This window comes from Scatophagus argus, chromosome 10 (genome assembly GCF_020382885.2).
Source record: "Scatophagus argus isolate fScaArg1 chromosome 10, fScaArg1.pri, whole genome shotgun sequence".
Lineage (NCBI taxonomy): Eukaryota > Metazoa > Chordata > Actinopteri > Scatophagidae > Scatophagus > Scatophagus argus.
This window is the reverse complement of record NC_058502.1, coordinates 8,799,711-8,823,247: the sequence shown is the minus strand read 5'-3', so window position 1 is coordinate 8,823,247 and position 23,537 is coordinate 8,799,711. Positions and strand designations below refer to the sequence as shown.

General features: G+C 42.7%; 1 protein-coding gene across 1 annotated transcript; it reads right to left on the bottom strand.

The window, feature by feature from the left end:
- Positions 1-22,112: 22,112 nt before the first annotated feature.
- On the bottom strand, positions 22,113-23,326 carry gnrh3 (gonadotropin-releasing hormone 3). Its single transcript, XM_046402581.1, has 3 exons — positions 22,949-23,326; positions 22,651-22,731; positions 22,113-22,338 (listed from the first exon to the last, which is right to left on the bottom strand). Exons 1-3 carry the CDS (start codon positions 23,084-23,086, stop codon positions 22,285-22,287), a joined length of 273 nt encoding a protein of 90 aa, XP_046258537.1. The 5' UTR covers positions 23,087-23,326; the 3' UTR covers positions 22,113-22,284.
- Positions 23,327-23,537: the final 211 nt, after the last annotated feature.

The window sequence follows — 23,537 nt, the reverse complement described above, 5'->3', positions numbered from 1 at the left end:
TGCCAGTAAATTCATTTTTATTCAGATTACTGTCATCATACATTACAGCTTCCCTTGTAAACATTTGGCCTCAGTCTTTGTGATGAGGTGTCATTATTTGCCAGATTACGTTATTAAGCTATTAACACGTCAAGCACGGCGGGCAACAATACAGGGGCACGCTTAAACAAGCTGAAGAGAATGGAGGAGGTGTCACTGGCTTGACATATGAAGGCACTTAATAGCTACTGCTCTGAGGACAGAAGAGAGAAATTAAATAGACAGCTTTCAGCAGAGAATGGAGAGAGCTATTCACAAGTACTGAGAGCTGACTGAACTGTCTTTACGGGGGTGATTATTAAGCAGGCCAGTAAATAAAATGCTGCAATTTAAGTCTATGGAAAACATATTTCCTCTCACATGTATGTTTATTGCCCCTATTTACACGTTATTGGTGTTATTATTAAAAAGAGGCCTGTGTTTGTTTTGAATGGAAAGCCTAGGAAACTGGCTGCTGGGTTTTATAACACTGTAAATGATACCGACATTTTAAAACCTAAATAGTTTTTAATTTAACGCCCCCCCCCCCCCCAAAAAAAAGTTTCTGGAACATGAAGATGTTGATTTCCAGTCTGCAGTTTTAAAACTGTCTAACTAGAAAGTTTTTCTTTGTGTGTTGTTGTGTTGAACTTTAATTTTTCATCAAATCTCCTCAAAAAATGTCAGCATTATGAAATAAACAGGGGTCCCACTGGTGACATGAAGAGGCTGTACATGGACAGCCAAGTCAGCGGTTTTGAGTGGATAAATCCATGGTAACCTATTGAAACGGTTCAACCACAGCCAAAATCAGCCACGACAGCCAACGGAGCCAGAGCCCCCCGTTCAGCCAGCACAGCAGCTTAACAGTCTTAACAGAGAATCCAACACTTATCATCATCGGCATCCAGCACCACAACACTCCACCATGAAGAGGCTTGAGTTAAGCCGGTTAAAATAACACGAGACAATACATCAACAACAGCTTCCTCTTCCCTTTTGATGCCTGCTTAATTTGAATGGTACAATGGGCTGAATCCTGTTCTGGTGCTCGACCAGAGGACCACAGAGCTCTGTCCATCTCTCCTTCACATCAGAGGCTGCTAGAGGAGCGGGGGGCCCCCTGATACTGTGTGGGGTTGGCTGATAAAGGCCTTATTTCAGGGTCTTCCAGTGAGGGGCTGGATTCTACTCCCCAGCAGGGACAGCATGGGCCGCGCCGGTTAAGGCAGATGCTAGAAACTGCAGTTAGAGCGGAAACATTGAGTGGGGAGGGTAGGGGATGGAGAAAGTGAAGGAGAAAGTAGGAGAGCAGATTGAAAGAAGAGGGCGAGCGAAAGAAAGAGGTGTTGACTGATAATGGATGCTACCTAGAGAGTTTACCATGCATATGACACCTTTAAGCTATAAATTGGGGAGTTTAAAAGTTCAATCTTTTTACTTTCCCTTTCGTTTTGGGAGGCTATAAATGTGGCCTCAAGGTATTTGACTTTTCTTCCAGGCGCTGACATGTGACTGAGGTCCCATTACCGCCAACCCTGTTTGCTATTGAGGCAAACGATACCCATTGACCGGTGTGGGCCCTGTGAAGCATTTTTACCTTGGTTTCATCCAGGACTTGACATGACCTTTGAACCGAAGGAGCACAGCTGTCAAACGTCTCCCCTGTCATTCCCTTTGGAGACGCACTGATTCTTCACAAGACACCACACACACTCAGTGGCCATGAACGTACACGCTCTCTCTCTCTCTCTCTCTCTCTCTCACACACACACACACACAGAAACACACTTTTGAAACATTTGTTGTATTGAACGGAGACACTCAGACACCTCAAGTAGCAAATTCAAGGTTACATACATTCTTGTGTCTATTATACGTACGGAGAAATGTCAATAACTTTTTTAATGCACTGAAATTCCAAGATTAAAATAGCTGAAAGTGCATATGAATATGTATTCACTTTTTCTTAATTCTTCAGAATATGGTGTTGTGGAGCCTCATGAATATCCTCCATCATCTTGTAAACATGTACATGTTGTGGGAGGAGAAGATGGCGATCAGATTATGAAAAGTGGGAGTGAAAGAATCTAAAATTAGTAGCAGCATATACAAGTTTCTATTGCAAAAGAGGAGAAAAAGAAACAATTTCTCAAGCATGTCTTGATATGAAATCTAAATTTGCATCATTGTCTTCTGTTTCTCCAGCCCAGCTTGGAAACAGCCAAGAGTGTATTTATCTGAATCACAGAGAGAGCCAAGCTCGTGAATTCACTGTGACAGGAGCACCACCAACTGGTCAAAACATGCCTCCTCACCATTAAATACCTGACTGCTCTTTCCTCTGATGTGCACTGAAAGATTAGTCACATGCATCCAGTTGCAACCTCTACGTTTAAACAGTCTTGATTTATTCTTAGTGTGATCTGAAAAACAAGCAAGGTTTTTTTTTCTTTTTTTTTTTTTTTCACCTCAAAACCCCCTCGGAGAGGTTGACTTCATGGTATCCATCATCATGCATCTTTAATGACGTCAGGCCAGGAGCATGGGGTAAAATCACAGTAGTGGCCCGAGGCTAAAACCAGCTAAAATGAGGTTCCTCTTACCCCTTCCCACGCAGAGAGAGCTGCACACAGGCCGAGAGGGAGGGTACATCGCACCCATCGATCGCTGAGGCGGCTTGGCGGCTGGCGGCCACTCGGTGGGGTTGATGGATACATTTGTGCCGTAAAAACTCAGAGTTGGAACGTGATGGACCTGAGCCACGAGCTTAGAGACGGAGGAGTGACAAACGATGGATACCTTGATTTATGGGTCCTTCTCCAAGACTTAGGAAAGGACAATCTTCTCTCACCCAATTTGGTTTAACTGTAAAGGGCCTTTGGAGACCCACCGCACAAAGCCTAAATAAGTAGAGAAACTTCACTCTATTCAAAACACATGTCAGAAACTGGAGCAGGAGAGTAACACTGTGCTTTTGTCCCAGTCTAAATTCGGTCACACAAATCCCCACATTTCCCATCATCTATAATTCTATTAGTCACGGCACATCTACAGACCGAAAAAATACTGTTTTTCACATTATGGAGATGAGAAACGGACTTGAGCTCGACTCAATTACATACAGTAACCCTCAAACAAATAAGTCAAATATAGCTCAGGGCAAAAATGCATTTTATGTCACAGAGAGCAAAACAAAAGAACAAGCAATAAAAAGATCTCCCACATTTCACAGCATACAGTATTTCTAAGCTATTTCCTGTAAAACTCTATGATAGTCTGAGTGTGGCTTGGAAACATCTTTCAGTTGCCGAGCCCCCAGCCTTGACCTCAGGGGTCAAAGTCAGTCAGGCTCTTCCTGTCTGTGGCTTTTCCCAGGATCCCCTGCCTGTCGGCATGTCAGCACCTCTCCTGTCTCCTCACCAACTCAGGATGTTGCTTTTGCCTTCCAAGAGTTTCCTGAAACCGGAGGAAAAAAAAAAAAACGGATCGGTTTCCATGCAGGGGTCACTTGGTGTGAAAAGAGAAACGCCATTAAATATTGCTGTTTTGTATATTTGACTCAATTTTATAAACTCGCTGCCCTTTGACTTGTGCCTATTTGTGGATGTGAGGATGCGTTAGCCTGTGGGGAGTGAAAAGCGCATAGAGAGAATTGTTTTTACGAAGGGTAAACACAAGACCCACCTTCCTCATTTTCCATTTTTTTTTCCAGATAGCAGCTACTCATTCACTTATTTTTCAGCTCGTAACATGCATTGCAAATAATTTCATTTGGGACAAGATGCCTTGGACGTCGAGCCATTGTTCTGATGAAGACCATGCGTAAAGCCTCAGTTGAAAGCAGCTTTTTCAGTGCCATACAGTGCACTAAGATAATTAAAGTTAGCACTAAAATGGGGTCATGTTCTTAATGGTCTGATTAGAGGGCATGATGGACAATTAAGGGTGACGTTGCTAAAAAAGCGGACTGCTTTTGAGCAGAGGTGACTGGAAATGGGGCACATCATTAAATGCCATGTAGGTGCCTCTCTCTCTCTCACACACACACACACACTATTTCTCTCTTTCTTTCTCCAGGTACTGAGAGGAAGAATGAGGGCTAAATGACAAGGTTGCACCCCCGGCAACAGACGTCCTGATTACTTTTTGTCTCAAGCCTCACAGCAGCCCCAAATAAAGCCAAGGCTCTAAACCTATACACTCAATTAACAACCGTGTTTATGATGCAGAAGTTAGCTACGCACACCTTTGTCTAAACTTTGATATTAAGTCTGTCATAGATGCTTAAAAATTCTTCTTAGCCCCTGCAGTATACCCGTAACTCTTATTCCCTTGTTGAGCAGCCCAAAGAGTATGTGTGTATAAATGGAAGGCCTGTCTTTTCACATTCATTAAAAGTGAAGTTCCAAAATTAATAATGTAAAAATATGGGTTTTAATTAGTCTTCTATTCTGCCCAATGTACTTAAATTGGATCATCTGGTCCCCGATGCCCTTTCACTTAATAAAGAATTAGCCTGTGATGTTCTGAGCTTGACAGGTAGGATAAAGTGGAGAAAATCACTGCTGTTATATAAAGGATATATCCGTTTGTACGTAATTTGCAGCTTAGTCAATTTGACAGGGGGGAGGTTCCCGGCCATGGATCCCGTGCAGGTTTCTATTTAATGCATTTCTATCATGTTATGGCGTGACCACACCACTGCCTTTCAGTGCTCATTTCTGTCATATAATTAGTGACATTAATCCAATTTGATTGGATATCTGCCTCGCTTTGGTTAGAGCATTACTTTTGAGTAGATTCTTCACCTACATATGCAAGGTTCCTCCTCAGTGTGAGAGTCCACTGAAGTTTATAAGTGCTATTTAAAATTCACATTTCTTTTTAATTTTGCATGCTATATTATACCTGATTTATTTATTTATTTATTTTACTTTAACCATGAAATTAAACCGTATTTCTGTTTGTGTATGAGATTGTGCATTTGTGCTTTGAACTTGTAAAAACGGCTTTCACTCGTGATCGTTCAAAGCTCAAAGCTCGTTGTATCTTAGAGGTTAAATAGGAGGGTTTGAAAGGAGGCTTTAGTTGAAAGCATATGGCATCCATGAGTGATCCTTTACATTCAGTGGCCATATACTGGTGTTTGTGTGCGGCTGAGAGGGTGTTGTCGCGCTATTCTCAGGCAATGAGCCCAGACAGCCCTCACCCTCTCCTCTCTCTCACTCTCTCACTCCCTCGCGCGGGACAGGCACAGCTGTCAGATCAAAATCAATCGCATTTTAAAGGACGTGCGAGCTAAATATTTCATTCTTGCCTTGGGAACCAATTAAGTGCTACATATGAAGTCAGAAGGACTGGTTGAGCCGGAGTCGTACTGGTGCGTACCAGCTGCTCCATTGCTTACACCAACCCCCCCTTTACCCCATGCAAATGTGTCAGTGTGAACGTTCGAGTTCAATTACCTAGTGATGTTTTAAAAATGCACCAAAGCCAGACTGGCAGTCCGGAATTGGAGGGGATCCACCCCAGGTATGTTGTTTATTTAGTTGTTGTCTGTTCTGCTGGCTGTAACCCATTTGCCCTGATTGCAGATGTAAAGGATCGCAGCGATAGGAGGGACTGGGGCCTTCAAAGTGCCATGTGTCAGAGAACACCTCACACCGGATGGCAGGGACAACTGGCATCTATTCCTCAAACCATGACCCCTGCCTCCATCTCCCATTACACTGCATCACTATTCACACACACACACACACATACACACACAAGTTATTTTCAAACTTAATCTTTGTGAATGTTTCCTCCGGGTGTCCTCTATATATTTTTTGCTGATTCTGATTTTTGTCCTTTTTATTTGCTCTTTTGTCCACTTCTCCATTTCCTCTGCACTTAAATCAGATTCCCTGGGTATGATAAATCACGGGCTATGTATTCCTTTTGGAGTTGGAACAAGGTATCGCATTCTTCCACAGCATCTGCTTTGTCAATCTAAAGGACAAGTAAAAAACATTTTTAGACTAAAAGTGTGTGGTAAGACCGAAGAAAGGCAGAGGTGAAACAGATTAGAGGGTGAAAGACAGAAAAAAGACACACTAGGAAGGTTAAAGAGTGTATATGTTAGGGAAGGGAGGGTGAAGCTGAAGGCGTGTACAGTATGTGACTGAAAATGAAAGTGAGCTGGTAGCCTAAGTGGAAAAGAGAATATCTGAAAGAGAGCGAGAAAAAAAAAAGTGAGAGAAAAACAAAAGCAGAGAGTAGAACCGGGATCGACAGAGAATGAGGCAAAGTGAGAGACGGTGGCAAAAGGAAACAGTGCGAAAGAGAGAGTGAGAGAAAGGAAAAGTGGGAGAGAAAGAGAGAGAGAGAGACAGGGAGGGAGTATGATTGATAACGGTGCTGACAGAACCCCTCTGGCCATGCTCTCTGTGGCAGTTTGGGGAGACAGGGCCTCCCCGCGTGAGACCGAGCTGCCCCTCGCCACTGTCCCAGCACACACTCCACATCTGGTGGGATCGCCCACGCTAGGTCAGGGGTCACGGCACCATGGGGCTACTTTCGGACTCACATCCCCAGAATGCTGGGAGAAAAACACAAGGCCTGTCTGGTCCGCGCAATAATCAGCATTTTGAAAGTACAAGCATGAGCCTAATCACTCCTCAGGAATATGTTTGCTTTGCACTGACCTGGGGAAAAGGTAGGAGAAAAGAAAAAAAGAAGAAAAACATTGCTATTTTATTTTTTAGCTGAACTGTGATGACATGTAGTATCACAAAAATAAAACCTCTGTTGAAGGTAAGCAGAGATTAATGTGCTGATGTGCAATCTGTGTGTGTGTGTGTGTGTGTTCACATTTAGTATATATGTGTGCATTGCTGCTGCCCGTGTGTGAAGAGACAACACTGATGAATTAGAGATAAATAATGAAGTAGCTCGGGGACTGATTTGTGATAGCAAGAGGGCCCATCAACAGAGAACACTAATACTTTTGAATGCTATGCCGTTTGATGTTGATCAAGTTCAACTCGGTTGACAGGGCTGAGAAGACTGTGGGGAGCACAGGGACCGTACTAGAGAACCTACTCAGACAGGTGAAAGAGGAGAGGGACAATACCACTCAGACACACTCACACACACGCACACACACACTAACCACTCCTAACCACACACATACACCATGCAGTTACAGTTCACAGAGTTATTTAAACATTTTACCTTCAAACAGTAAAAGGTTAGCAATTTGCTTGTGCATTCAAATGTATTTTATTGCTTTTTAGAACTCACTTTTTGATAATTAACTGGGCGAAATTTCTTAAAAACCACACATTAAATGGCTTAGTGCCCTACCAATTTGTGTCTATAGACATTCATGACATGCCACTGTTTCTCCATTGCTCGGGGCACGGGTCATTTTGAAAGTGTCACCATTTAACCAGGGGGAGGGTTGGGTCTCCATACCTCCAGCATTAGCCCATGTGGGCAGAGTTCGGGTGTGTGGAGAGCGTGGCCTCATTATGAAGGAGATAAAGACCGTTAAGGCTGTTTGGTCTTGGGCCGGCTCCAGCCCCTATGGTGAAACACACCTGCTCCCCTCTTTAAAAAGCCCTGCTCCAGTTTAGCTCTTGGCCACGGACGAGTAATGACCTATCCAGGGGGCCGTAACGCCCGCTTCGTTTAGCCTGTCGTTAAGACCCAGAGTCAGCAGCATACTGCGGCACAGTACCGTGCCAAAACTCAGTACAGGGTGTCCTTGCCAAAGATCTAACATCAAGCTTACTCTGTTAGAATATGGATAACTAACTAGCTAACCACATTAATGAAATGGCAAAATATATTTGGCAGCATTACTCTCCACTTGAAGAATTTCTTTTAGACATATTGTCAGTCGGGTTAGATACTTTGATAATTCAACTGAATCATCAACATGAATATAAATCAAAAATAAGCCTTGTATCTTAGCCAATAGGAGCACACTCAAGAATACGGCATCCACTTAGTAATTAGAGAACATAAAGTTGCAGCTTGACACTGCTTGGTTTCCCATTGTTGTCCCGTCTTTGTTGTTACACACACGCACACACACACACACACACACACACAAGCAAGCAAGCGCTCACAGACATGCACGCACACACTCAGCGAAGACTCACACACATGCATGCATGAACACGCTCGCCCGCAACATGCATGTGCACATACAGAGGCACACACACACACACACACACACAAACATGCTCACACACACATATAAAGATTTCCCAGTTTCCCAGTTATGTTTTCATCAAAGCTTTTCTTTGGCACTACAGAGCAGCGTCAGTATGGTAATGTGTTGTGCTGCCTGGAAAGCTGTCAAAAAGCTCCCACCTTGGATGAGAGACCACGGTAATTCAACTGGGCTCCTGTCTTCTGTGTGTTCAGGTCTCCTCATTATTCCGCTTTGCAGGGTAATGGCGTCTTGCACTGTTTTATCTGTCAGCTCACAGCAAACTATAGTTTTTTAGCCCTGTATATTAGATGCTAACATCAAAGGCAGCTGTCTTGACACAGAAGAGAAAGAAAAAAATTGTTGCGTAAAAAAATGGAAACACTCCCGGTAGGCGAAAATTGAATCTCTTTACGTCTAGGGTGATGTGTGTATTGAGAATAGATTTGCTGGTTGGCGTCTATGTGTTTGTTCTCGAGTAAACAGCAAGGCTTGTTTGGGTGTAACTGTCAGGTATATGCGTGTGCCCCGTGTGAAAATGGGTTTGTTCGCAAAGTGGGAGTTAGAAAAAAAACAGCAACACAAATTCACTCTAGCTGTCTGATCAATGGGGATTTAAGTTACCAGTGACAACTGCATAGCAGATGTCAAGAGACATAGACCCCTTGCATACGGTAGCAATGCTAGCCGCATATTCTATCAGCAGGTTTTGTGACTTGTCTCTTTTTACCCAGCTGAACACCTCTGAGAAGTGATTTGTACATGCACCAGTTAGATCATTTGAACACACATTTTTGTTTGGAGTTTTATTCAAGTTTCAAGAGAAGTGTTCTTCTAGAACTAAAGTCTGGCACCATCCTGTTTCCTCACCTGCACTCACCTCTATTTGGGCATGCAGGGCTTTTGCCCCCTTGGGTGGAAGCAGATTTGTACACACTATGTGTGTGTTTATTGTGAGATGGCGAGGCAAGATTTGTGTTTATAGGAGTAGATGAATGTGTGTGTGTGTGTGTGTGGGTGTGTGTGTGGGGGGGTGTAGGGTTCTTCAGAAGACGCGGGTAGAGCAAATTAAAACTCACCGCAGGAAATGAGCGCCCTTGGCACTCCTCTTCCCAAGCAGCTGCACACACCCCAACCATCATCTGCCATTTTGACACATCCACGGGGCGTAGCAGGCAGCGACAAGGGGGGAGCGAGGGGTGCCAACGCGACACCCACGGCTGCGAGCATCGCCGGGCCGCAGCCTCCAGCCAAACAGGTGTGTGACATCATGCCGCTGGTTCCTCTTCAGGGGCCCGGGGAGCAGGCTGGGGGACCAGAGCAGAGAGGGGGGTGGAGGAGGAAACAAAGGGAGGTTAGGTCTCTACCTGACAAGCTCATTGATAACGTTTGGGACACGAGCCCTGAAGTCGATGGCAAATTGCCTCTAATGTCTCCCGGAGATCGCGGGCCAAAGTCAGGTGCTGGGCGCTAAATGGGCTCATTAGTTATGATTTTTTTTCTTTCTTTTTTTGGACTTTGGAAGGAGTTATACACATACACACACATACACACAAACACGTACTTCCACACCATGTCAGAGATAGTTGAAGCCAGAGGGCTTTTGCAAACTTGGGACGTCATCATAACTCAAGACAGGGTTATAGTTGAGTCCAAGTGTTGAGACCTTTTCCTATCAGCTCTCATAGCACATACAAACAGGGACATTTTTGTTTTGGAGTTTGACTATTTCAACAACTGAGACATGTCGAGATATCTGGGGAATACACAATCCAAATGATCTGAAATCAATCCTACACACGAGGACAAGGAATACTGTAATTTTGTTTTCTCAATGAATCTGTACTCAGAACAAAACTTAATAGGGAGATAACAAATGAAATCAGCACGTACATATTTAGAATTCTCGGCACGTCTCCCACATACACCCCTCTTCACACTTCAGTCGAATCCCCCAGCGACAGATCCTGTAACAGAGGAGAGGGAGGCTGTGAGTAGCCTGGGGGGTTCCTAAAGGCACCCGTCTGGGACCTGCTTCATAATCAGTGGACAGAGAGGATAGTGGTGGTACGGCTTCCCAGAGCCACTCTCTCCCCCTGGCTGCCCGAACTCTGGTAAGCACCCCAGGGCTACCTGTTAAGGTGTTCCCCCTGGTCCAGTCTCTCTTCCTGGGCAAAAAACTCAAATGCAGTCTGCAGTCTACATTCAGCAAGATCTGTTTGCTGACTGGATGAAGGGGACAAGGAGTATGTTTTTGCATTGTTTATGCGCATTTGTGCACGCAAATTAATGTTGACGTACACATACTTATGCATGTGTGGGCAAATTATGTATGTGTGAGCGCAACCATGTGTGTGCATCGGCTAATGCATGCACATGTTGCTGCGTATGTACAAATGCTGTGCATGACTTCTTGTGTTACTAAGAGGAGGTATATTATTGTTAGTTGTCAAGGAGACATTGCAAGGGAGCTGAAATTACTCACCCACATGGACATAACTGTATGCCAAGTAACAGCCTGGACAATACAAGTCTCTCTGCAGACCTCTTTGGCCCTTATCAACAATAATGCTTGTTAATAATGTGAAATGCCTCTAATTAGTCTGCAGTGAAATTAACTGCTGTAGCCTAATAAGAAATGATCTCCCTGATAATAAAACATTTTAAAAGGCAGCAGCTCAGAGATAACGGACAGTAAAGTTGAAATATGGCTACAGATGTGTGTTGTTTGCTTTCTTGGCTTTTTAGAAAGTGTATTATGACATGTTGTCTAGGATCTGTTTTATCTGTCTGAGTTTTTATTGTAGTTACTGTAGGTATATGTAACATTGGCTGTGTTTCTGTTTCCATAGTCAAGAACAATATTCCCTTGACTGTGCCTCAGGGTATATCTCCTCCTTTCCACTGTTCAACAGCAGACCTCAGCATCACCGCTGCTGTTGTAGATGCAGAAAACACACCAGTGGTAAGAAACCAAGGAGTCAGGTCTGGGGCTTCAGCCGTGGACTTTCTAATTCAAGCCATGGCCAAGGGATCTGGGAGACAGGGTAAATTTTAACAAACACACTGGCCATTTCCAAATCTGCCTTGTGTGCTCAGCCGTCCGTGGTTCTCCAAGATATCTGGAGGAAAGGGAGGGTGGGTGGGAGGCTTCGGGGAGGTGGGGTGTACAAGGCGAAGAGTGAGCCAGGACTGTGCCGTCTCTCCAGTTTGGTTTGGTCCGAGCACAGAGCCAGCTGGCCTCATTAGGACTTGATGGGAGGCGGGCTGGCATGAGACGTGCACATGCATGCACACATCAACAAATGTAGTGTGAAGTGTGGCCTGATGCCCGTGAAAGACCCACACGAAAGTTGTTTTTTTCTTTTTTTTCTTTTTCTTTTTTTTATGGAGTGCACCAAGGCTTATGGGCAGAGGGAGTGTATGATGTGGGAAAACATGATCATTAGTTTATGTTTCTCTTTAAGGTGCTGTCTTTACCTGGCTCACCTGAGCCACCTCAGTGCGCTTGAATGCTTGTGTGAAGGAAGAGCGAACCATGAACAGGGGCGATGAGGGTTGGGGTTGGACGGAGAGGAGTGGGTATAAAGAGACGAGAGGATATGATTCATGGTAGGGTGGGTTCATCACGAGAGACGGCCGCTGACCTACAGTCTGAGGGCTGTTGGACCGGAACCAAGGCCTTGTTCCGACAGAGCGAGTGTAGCGTGAGCTGTGACGGATGGCGCCGGTCTGTTTGAGAGCCCCTGAGCAGGTGTGTGTCTCGCTCACATCTGCAGGCAAGCACAGTGAACCGAGACCAAATGGCAGACGCACGGGGCCCATCGGGTACCTGTGCACTGAGACACACTAATGATTATGGATGCAGGCCTATTAACGGTCACATCTGTAAGGGAGAACAACAACCAGCGCACTGGGAGTGAGTCAGCAGTTTTAACTCCCCTGTGAAACACAGACATGCTGGTGTCAATGTTGGGATAAAAACTCAAGTCAAAATGCTGCCTTTCCCTCAGTTCATGTCCAGGTATGGACCTCATCTCTGCTCAGGCTCCACTGAAAATGATGAGGTGCTCTGGCCTCCTTGAGAGGAGACTTCAGGAAGTTTACTTGTTGAACTTGGAAACTGACACATACTTGTTCTGGATTTCAGAGCAGAAACTGAAGGACATTTGCAGAGGGGGAAAAAAAAAAAAAAAAAAGCTAACTTGCTGTTACAGCTCACCACTAAATTATCTAATGAATTCATCAGCTTAAAAACAGCGTTAAATATTCATTCTAAGAGTATAGGTAATAAATTAAATATTACTCATTGACTCATTATTTAAAAATGCATAATATGATTTGCATAGTTTTATCCTGATAGGAAATAATAATGGGTAGTTGTCTTGTAGCGTCTTTCATGACGGATGAAGCCTGCGTCTTTTTGTTCCCTCATCATCCCTCTCTCCTACTTGCTTCTCATTAAAGTTTTAACGGAGGCTGTTTTAATTGTCAATCCTTTGACAGGTTGATAAAAGCAACTTGACAATTAAGTTCATTGGCTCTGCTATGCATATTAATTAGGTCTTATTTGGGTTTCCATTGTTATTGGAAGGAGCACTCATGGTGTAGCAAAATGTCATCCATTAACTTCCCTCTTCTCAGAACTTAATGTAATTAAGCTTGCTATTGTATGACTACGAGAGGAGACTCAAGAGAGAGGAACTTTTAGTATTCATTGTATAAATGAGTAATGCCATTCCTGTGACACTGCAACAACGCTATTTCTCCAAAATCAGCCATTCACAACTTTATTATCTGTAACAAGTGCTGCCAGCCCTCGTTTGGTTAACAGACAAAGGAAGCTTGTGTGTGTATGTTCACATGTGCATGTAGTGTACATGTGTGTGCGTGTGCACACGAGGGGCTTTGTTTATGTATGTGTGAAGCAGAGATGAAGCGAGAGAGGGAGTGTGTGTCAGAGGGGAAAACGAAGCAGGACATAAAGGGTGCAGAGAGGTTCAGCATTAGGAGGGAGGGGAAAGAAAAAATCAACGAAGGAGTGGTGGGGTTGGACGTGGGGTGGGGGGTGGGGTTGTTCTAGCAGATTACCCAGTGCACCTTGCTCAACTCTGCAGGCCCACACACTCACATCAAAGTGGTACCCCCTATCTGCCCGAGGCTTAGTCGGCCCCTGTCCACCCCCCATGTCACTCCATACATCCTCCTGTTCATGTTGAATAATTGACAGTTCTGTTTTACATGCTCAGCATTTGCCAGGACATGGAAGTGTGACTCCAAACAGGGCATGACTCGAAGAGGTGCTGTGCGTTGGGTTGACTTCATTATTGTGCCCTACTAATGCTCCGCACGCACCCTGAGCTGAATACCATCAAGCACAGTCCATGGAGGAATTGTCTGTTGAAACAGAGAGGTGGTGGCGGTAATAAAAATGCATTTTTTTGCTGCGGTTTTATCAAGACTTAATTGTCCACGTAGCTTAAAGACTTTCCCTTCCCACATGTGAGTTGACAGCAGGTTTCATTTCCTAGCCAGGTTTATGAAGGGAGCAACAACTCCCTTCATTACAATGAGACTGTTTCAGGTCCTTCTTTGAAGATACTATATGTACTGTCTGGTGTGCACTTACATTTCTGAATCTGCTGAACTTGTTGGATGTCACTCAAGACCGCCAGAATGGCCGTGCATAGCAAAGGACAATGACTGCCATGGGTATGTGAAGGGGGCTAGAGTGTTTGTGCCAGGGCAATCTCTGAAGTCAAATAAGCCATTATCAGTCTGGCAAGCCAGGTCTTATTTGAGGTCTCTTAATAACAGTTAGGCAGTTTGGTGAAGTCTCTATCAATGCCTTGGTAATGGCTTTTTACAACTACTGTAGAGAAATTAGACAAAGTACTAATGTGACAAAATAAGGCTGCAACAGGGTGAAGAGTTTCTGGAGTTATAATCCCCTCTTTTTAAATAAGGGAAATATCGGACTATGTCTTTGCACCACATAGGTTTGTATGGAGACTGAAGCTTTACTGTAGTAGTGCAATACAGTACAGTATAGTCTTTAAAGTAAGGGAGGGAAAGGCCTGACTGTTCATTTGATAGTTTACCTTGACCTCTGAAGTGTGTCGCTCGCACCCTGAGGGCTTGGGCTGGCAAAACCTTTCTCAGTCCCCCCTGGGAATGATAATCTCAACGTGGGCGTTTACTACGGACACCAGACACAACACCATTAGCCACAGCTCCGCTGCTGCTCATTAGGGCCCCGATCGATATAGGCGGCCACAGAAATCGCCAGTGCTGCGGAACCAGCTATCACTCTTCAGAGTTATTATTGTAAACAGCACTGGCCAAGATTTAGGGCAGTACCCCACTTTTGCTGTTTCTATTGGAAATAGAGGGCAATAACTGACTGACTGAGGCCCTTCTAAGGACATTATATTGTATCACTTGTTTTGAAACTTTGCGCTGTGTGGAGTCATCGCCTTGCAATAAAATTAGAAGCAGTCAGGAAGCATTACTGTGTACGCTGCTATGTTCTCTCTGGGGTTTGGTATTATGACATGGTCGGAGCAGAAAAACACTGACACAGAGGAAGTTCACTCATTACTGCGAAGATATTTGAGCGTTGATGTCTCCCTTATTGAGTGTCAAAAACAAATGAGTAGGTTTAAGTACAACTATAAAATTTGCTGAGTTTGCAAGCCAAGTCAGTGCACAACATGGAAGGTGTTGTGGAAAAAAAATGTAGAAATCCATAGAGTTAAAAGGGGATAAACTAAATACAGAATGACCACACTGTTTTGCAAATGTTTCAGAGCACCGTGGGTCCCCTGTTTGATATCACCATGACGAGATAATTAAATTATTTTCCAATTCTTCCCTCTAAAACATGAGGTGTGGCGATATTAGTCACAGGAAATTGTAGATGAAAAGACAAAAAAAGCATAGTCCATTGGTTTCTGGCAGAGGAGAGAATAATATTGAGGGAAAATTGTGAAAATAAGAAAAAGGGGAGATGTATTGATTTTTGGTGGAGCCAGGGAAAGAAAAGAGAGGGAATAAAGAAGTGCTCTTTGGCCGATGTGTCCAAATGATGTCTCTGGGGAGGTTCTTAATGGTAGGGGGAGGGGTGGAGGGGGGTTAAGGGGGTGAGGTGGGGGTGACGGGGGCAGGTGCCTACCCTGACTAAGGCATGGAACTGCCCTTAGGCTAGGGCTAATGGTATTGGCTGAGCTTACTTTAAGCAGCTCTTTCCTAATGGCCAACTATGAGTGTGCCACAGGATAGACAGGTATTGATTGGTTCAAATGCTCTTGAGTTGACAAGAACTGAAAGTCCCTCAAGCATATACAATCTCGCAGCAAATTATGTCACACAGAAAGGTGATTAAAAACAGAAGCTTGGGGCAGGCACACTCATTAAAAGTGTATATGATATTTCTCTTTTTGTCCTTGTGTCGCTCTCTCTCCTCTTTGTGTGTGCTCCGTTTCTGCCAAAGCCTTTGTCTCTCTGGCGTTTGTTTGTTTTTTCAGCTTTCTTGAGTGAGAAATGTCTGTTTATACATTGTGAAATTCTAGCACAAATGCACTCTTCAAACCTTGTTTTCCATAACAGAGATCCAGTGAATTGATGGTTGAGCCTCCATTGCGTCAGTCAAAGCGGTGTACACGCTGTAGTTACGCACTTCATCAGTGGTGCAGAATTGTCATTTGAATAGTGTCAAAAGGTCTTGCTTCTTGTTGTAAATGAATACAGGTGTGATGGTTATATTCTCTTAAAAAAGGCGCAGCATAAGAGTATAGTATACAGAGAACAATGCCATATATTTGCTTTGTTGTCATGCCCCCCTTCCTCATACACACATACAAAAAAATGCTGTGTACAAGATTTTCTCTTATTCACAAGGGGCGCTTTCTAGACTGCTTGAGGCATCTGCTTTGATTGCATAATTCCCAGGAGACAAACAACACAAAACAAAAATACTGACTGAATTCAGACTTATAATATACCGAACAAATAACATACCAGCTCCACTCTTCAAAACCATAGTTCTCTAAAGAAAAGGAATTGGAGAGTAAATTCAAAGTTGAAAGCTTAGCTCTTTCACAGTGAATGCAGGGATGAGGGTGAGAGATGAAACAAACTTTTTTTCCTGGCTGAAAATGTGCAGCATTACCAAAACAAATAGGCCATAGCATACACATTTATGTTCACTTTAACTTAAGTGGCACATATCAGAGTTACTATAACCCATTTTTTTATCCATAAATGCTGTAGATATTTCAGGAAGGACTGCTGAGGAAATGTTCTATTATGCAGGGGCAATACAACAGGTCCCCCACGTCATCCGGTGCTTTGCCATGTGTTTCAAGCAAAGTTAACAGTGTTGAACAAATGAAAGTTAAATGAAATGACGGGTCCTTTTTCCTGAGGAAAACAAAAACAGAAAAAAAAAGAAAAAAAAGATTTTCTGCATCCAAATGATACGGCTGCACTCAAAGCTCACAGTTTTCTTCTCTTTCGATTAAATGCTCTTTCTCTGGCTGTTTGTGTTTTACAGTGGAGTGTGCTACATCGCTACTTTCTTCTCTACAGGGGCCCCTGGGCTCCCCAAGCAATAGGAGTAAATTAGAGTGCACCTGTTCCAGCTCCAAGATAAGCCATCTCCAGAGGATTTCCTCTGAGTAAAATGAAGTGAGTGAAGAATAAACAGAATATCACAGCATTACTCCGCCAAGGTGAAGTTGCTGCTGCTCTGGGGACACGGTTCGTTTTGCACAACACCCAGCAAAATATCCTCTATAAACCTCTGGATGTAAGACTGTAGGAATGGTCTCTGCTCGCAGCGGAGAGAATAGGTGCTGCACTTTTGTGTTCCAACCAAGGCAGCGAGTCTGTTTCTCAACTGTATCTACTCACAACCTTGACTTGAAATGTTCTTATTTGTGGTCGGGGTTTTGTGGTTTGTTTCCAGCATGTTTTGACTCTGTGTCAACACATCTGCTATAGTCGAACATCAAACCACATACTTCCCCTTTTTCCATTCCTGTACCGCTGCCAAATATTTCTGAAAGTATCTAATTAAGTCAACTAAGAAAATTGTCAGTACATCTCTCGCCTCTTCCCATCAGCTTAGCCACATGAGTAACTCCTTGTATGTTTCTTAGAGGAAATAAAAGATCCAACCCCAGTGTGATGCCCAAAGACCACTGACCGTTGATGTCTAGAATGCAAAATTCACTCAGTTGGTCCACACATAAAAGGCATGGATAATTAGAGGAAAAATATAATTCATCATACGTTTGATAATCAGTCTGATTTGGTCTCCTATCTGCACCAGGGTATTCAAATAACCCCCCTACTATTAGCACCCCACTCTCCCTCACACCAGTAGTCTGTTTTAGCCTCTCTTTGTTCCCCTACAACACATTATCATTATTGTAGCTAATTGCATGGCTTGCCTTGAAGTTGTGCTGGAGACTCGTGATCTGGGGTTGAAACATGGACAGGGATCCAGTCTTCTCCGCAGCTTGCTTTACACTGCTAATTGCCGTTACCACAGGATAAGGCATGCTCCTCGCTGTGGCCAGCCGGATGAGTCATGGGGCAGGTTGGGTGGGGGGATACTATCACACAAGGGTGGTAAGACGTGGGAGGGAGAGCCAAGGGTGGCATAACTGAAGTGGGATGGGTAGACCAGATTGGGGAGGGAAAGGATAACGGTTGGGGGTAAGCGGGGGGGATGGAACCGGCGTTAGATGTGGGTCAGCGGGAGTGGAGTACCCTAAAGATTACAGTTGGTTAATGCGACCCCTCTCTGACAGGATCTGAGCCCTTGCTCCCAGCAGAGCTGGACCCTGACATTTGGCGAACCCAGCTATTAGTGAGGCTAATAAAGCCCGGGCAGAAACTTTTGAACCTCTAGTAGTCCAGAGACATTGTCCTACCACAGGTCCAAAACCTGGAACTTGGCTAATATAGTCCTATATGACAGAAGAGAGTCTTTAAATGCTTATTAACAAGACAGGCACCAGTTTTCCTTTTAAAGGTTCTCCTTGTAATTGTGATTTTATGAACCTATCTTTTTATTATCTTTGTTTATTAAAGAAGTGTAATGCGAGAGATGAGTTCATCTAACTCTGAAAATCCGAGATTTGTGTGAGCTCTGATAGTTTCTTAATTCAGATGGGAACGTTAGTTTTACACCACAGTATCAACTTCCAACTTCAAAATGAGTCACAGCTCCCGATGGGGTTTTAGAAAAGGAAGTGGAATCACAGACATAACTAGTGACAAAGCCTCCATCACCTCATATAAGATCTCATTCCATCTGTGAGAACTTTGGGTCTACCCTAGAAAAATAATAAATATCCCCCTCTCATGGCTGGCGCTCGTTTTGTTCAAAAGGTGGTTTCAAGACCAAACAAAGGAAATGGTGTCATTAATGATATATATTATGAACTAGGGCCTCTTAGAACAGTTTCCTACAAATTCATGGATAAGGAGTTGATCTCTTTCCTAACAAAGGATCTCTAAAATATGAAGTGAAAAGCTACCCAAGATGAAGCTGGTAAAGAAACAGGCGAGGAAGAGCCTATTTCCACAACACAAACAGATTTCCTGGCCTTTAGCAGTCTCTTACTGGGATACTTTGAGACATATCCATCAAAACACAGCTGTATTCATTCATATTTCATACCTCCTCCTTCTCCCAGTGCTTTAACACTGTTCTTTGATCAAAGGAGAGAAGTCGGATCACAACAGGAAGGTTCCCTGCCAGCCAAGACGGAGAGGGAAGGCCAATCCGTTACTGTACTGTATATGCTGGAGTATAGATCGCTGTACCTTAACTTCAGTTAAAAAAAAAAGAAAGAAAGAAAGAAAAATAGAGGAAAAATAAGTTAATGACTTGCAAATGCAAAGCCAGGAACATTTGAGAAATTCATAACTATCCACAGCTGAAATGCCTTTATATGAATTTCAGCATTGGTTTGAGCTTGGTTTCAGGCCATGTATGGCTCCACTGCAAAATTGTACAAAATACTTTTTGTTATGAACACAAACTCAGAAAATCACAGAAAAATTAACAATTTCTGCAGAGTTGGAGATGATTGATTGAAGTCTTCGTTAGATTCAGAGGAATAACAATTTCTGCAACTTAAGTGAAGGAATTGCTGATGGACTGGCAGCCAGGAGCAGATTCAAAACACACAGCTCAAGAGTGTCACCATGTGGACACAAGTGGATATAACAAAACAGTAACTGAGCAGCGCTGAGAGCAAATCTTTTTTTTTTTCTTTTTTTTTATTACCTGAGAACACAACTCAATAAGAGCGGTCATATTTTCATTTCTTCTCTGACCCCTTCCTTCTTTTTTAAAAATATTTTTACCAATTAAATTTCATGTCAACTGCTTTACATTAAGCTTTCAGCCTCCCTCTTCACCTCACCTCCACCATATCAATTCCAAGACACAGCGCTTCCAAAGAGCCTTTTCAGTAAGGCTCTGGGAAAAAAGTGTTTGAAGACCTCCCTGACATTTAGACTCTCTCTGAAGATGACTTTGCCTTCTACTATAGCCTGCGGGAACATAATAAGACCCACACTAAACTTCAATTGATATGCAGTGCCAGATTCCTCCAGGGGAAATTATCATTCTGTTCATAATAAGAGTCACAACAAGCACCTGGAAAATGACTTTATTATACACTCTGCTTCAATAAAAGTTTCCTATGACCCATCGGAAACACACACATGGTGCACAGAGCATAATCGTGATGAAATGAAAACTATATTATGCATATGATAGAATGCTTATTTGATGGTAGGCTGTGCGAGGTTGCGCATCTGCTTGGGTGTGCTTGATTGGCAGGTGTGTTAATGCAGCGCTGTAGCCTTGGATGGAGGTGCTCTGAGACCTCCTTTTCCTGAAGTCATTATCCAAATATGTTCTGTTTTTCAAACAAATGAATGGCACAAAAATCAAAATATCAAAAATGTATTGCCCTTCATAATGGAATTCCCTTTGAGCAAGGACATATAACAATGGGCCATTCTCAGCTTCCTGTGCTTTCCCTCTCTCTATATGCCAATGGACGTGACCTCCACAGCTTTAACAATGGGATATCCAGCAGCATAAGCACTTGGACTCTCGCCACAGCCACTACGTGCAGTAAGGTTTCTTTCATCTTTGTTGTTATATTTAAGGATGACATCCTAGCCTGTCGGCCTCTACTATTGTCTTCGCCATGATTATTTTCTACCGTTGTTTAGCCCCAGTTGTGGCTCTTTGATGAAAAGGTCGCCACTCAATTGGAAAACAGTCATTAAAATGCGGTGGGTACTATTCACCAGTGTGCATGGGGGAACCAACTCAACTGAGCTGGTTAATCAAAAGTTAATTATATAATTTTCATGCAGATGAGGGAAACATTCAAATGAATCCCAACTCTACAATCATTACAAAAAATAAATAAAGAAATAATTCTAAAATGCTATAAAATGTTCAGGGACCGGGAGGCTGTAAACAATATGAAGTTTAATTTGAGGTAAACAAAGTGAATATCCACCAGGGGGTCTGGGAAGGAGAAAGTGAGGTTAAATCAAATTTGGAAACATAGATACCAGCAGGTTTTGTTGTCCTGATATACGTGCAATTAGGCAGGTCCTTGATGAGGACACTGGGAGGGAGAAAGTTGGCTTTCGCAGCAAATGCTTTGGGATTATTTAAAGGGAATTTATGGGATTTTGTGCTTTATCTGTAAACATTAATTATTCTCACACAAGTATACCAAATTGAATTAAAACCATAATTTAGGAAATGTTATAAAAGCATAATTATCTTTTATGAGGATGTTGCAAACTTATTGAAAACTCCATAAAGATAAGTATAAATCAATTCAAGTCTCATACTGACTTTCAGAAGACAAATGCCCTGGACAACATTTTATTCTGTTACTTTGTCAATGAAGGTAAAGCGGCACTTTATAAAAAATTCTGAAGTCTTTCCTCATCAAAGAAAATGATTGTGTTATGCAAATTACAACCATGAATATTAAACCAACGATGTGAAGTATCACAAATGAGCAAGCATTGTTCTGGAAGTGCAATGGAATGTGGTTTAATTTCTCTTTAATTCTATGTGCTTTTATAATGTTCACCTTTTCCCAGTTGTGCCAGCGGGTTTGGGTTCATTGGTGTGCATTACAACCGCGCTCTAACAATGCAGGGCCTCCACGGTGTCAGCACAGTTCATGAATCCCAGCCCCTTATGCACCAGGCGATTAGTATGGTGCACTGTCTGTGGGGCTTTGCCGGAAAATGAGTTCTCTTTAAAACATATGCCCCCTGCTGATTCTTTTCCTTTCCTGATATGAAATTCCAATTTTTATAATGAACACCAATTTCCTGTACAGACAGGGGGAAAAAAAGTTTTACACTTTTTACACACTCTGTTTTGGATGACTGCAGTTAGCCTAAATTAGTGGGAAGTGGACATCACAATCAGAAAATATTTCAGTGTGGTGGCTTTCCGTTTGGGTGCTAATCAACATTCAGGTAGGAACACAAAAATCATCTGGTGTAATTTTCCACATCGCATATACACATGACTGGTGTGGCAGAAAATGGAATTACCAAAACTGTAACAAATTCAATTAAGTCATTGATTTCTAATAAATTGGCTTAATCACCAGCTGTTGTCATGCTAAGATTGTTGTGTCACAAGTTTGTCATGCTTGTCGGTCGTGGCTGCTCTACAAAGACAATTTAATTCACTGAAGGGGTTTAAAACAGAATTTTACACATTAATAGCACGATATCGGTTCTGCTGATCACTGACACATCACCACACTCTGAATGAACAAAATATTTCATCGTTTCGTCAGATTTCAAAAAACTTTATTACAATTTGAAATGCATTTAAATATTATAGACATACATAGAGCTTACTTGACGTTTGTGCAATAAATATGATTTGTTGAAGTCAGTACCACGGGTCTTGATGCTGATACAAAGGCAGTCTGTGCTTCTCTACTTCCTTTTCTTCTTCCACTTTCTGCAGCCCCTCAATTATTAGGAAACCTTTTCTTTCGGTTAAAATAACTGGAATCGTCATTAATCTGAAGGAATTAAAATTAAATCTCAGTTGATCTGCTGGTCAAATATTCAATCTAAGAAATACTGAATATTTACATTTTCATATATAGACAGTGTCAAAGCAAATTAGCATTACTTCTGCCAACATTAAAAAGATAAAATTAAGCATTCATACATTTAATCATGCACAAAGGGAAAAATAAAAACAGTCACTGAGCAGTTTGTATATTGTCATTGCTGCTTTGGAACACAGTGGCACACAGTGGTGTTGTGTACATTAATATTGTACAATTGAAGTAGACATTGGTGATAAATTATGCATAATAAGCACTTACTACACTGTATGGTCTAAGTCTCTCTTGGGCTTGGGCACTCGCCTCCTCAGGAAGAGACACCACTCCTCCTGTACCCATCATCTAAGTACAATAAAATAGAGAAGATTTTAGAAGATGAAACCAAAATCGATATAAGATCTGAACCCAACATAACATTTCCAGCATTGTAAAAAATGAAAGTAAAGCCTAAGGAAAGACTCTCACCAGTTTTATACAAGCATTTTGCTTCAGATTTCTTAAGAAATCCCGAAACTTGACTCATTCACATAGAAAGAAGAAGAAAAATAAAAACGCTCACCCTTATGGTTGCCTCAAGCTCTCCCACACTTCTCTTTCCACCTGGTAGCCATCCATAGGACCAGTGCTGGGAAAGGGTGACCTGAACCACCAACGCCAACAACAACACCTGCACCATCACTCTGCTGCTCGCTTCCATTAGGGCTGCAGAAAGAGTCAAACTTGTAATAAAAACAATAATTTCACAATCTGCTCACTCACAGCCCCTCGGCTCATGGCACAAGGGCTACAAATCTTTGGTCTACATTAGTAAACAGCATTTAAGACAGTAATTGATAAGAGAAGTAATTCTAACGTAATGAACATTGAACAAACTTCACTGAGGACTGACTCACCTCTGTATTTGCCTTGTTAGCATGTGGTGCATTAGCCAGAGGGGGATTTTATAGTTGTTGTAGACGGCTGCTGTCAGGATTATAATCCCCTCTCTGCAGGTGTGACACATTTACTGACTAATGGGACACAAAATGCTACTAATGGAGCTGGCTAAGTGCTCAGATATGCTGACATCACTGTGAGGGTTCAAACAGCATTAAATATATATCAAAACGTCTTTATGTTTGTATTGAATGCATCAGTGTTGAGGCAGA

Bases quoted from the DNA above. Each gene is read 5' to 3' on its own strand.
- gnrh3 (XM_046402581.1), bottom strand. From the start codon at position 23,086: ATGGAAGCGAGCAGCAGAGTGATGGTGCAGGTGTTGTTGTTGGCGTTG. The intron at 22,732-22,948 runs GTGAGCGTTTTT...TATTGTACTTAG, and splicing joins AGCTTGAGGCAACCATAAGG to ATGATGGGTACAGGAGGAGT. The intron at 22,339-22,650 runs GTAAGTGCTTAT...TAATTCCTTCAG, and splicing joins GACTTAGACCATACAGTGTA to ATTAATGACGATTCCAGTTA.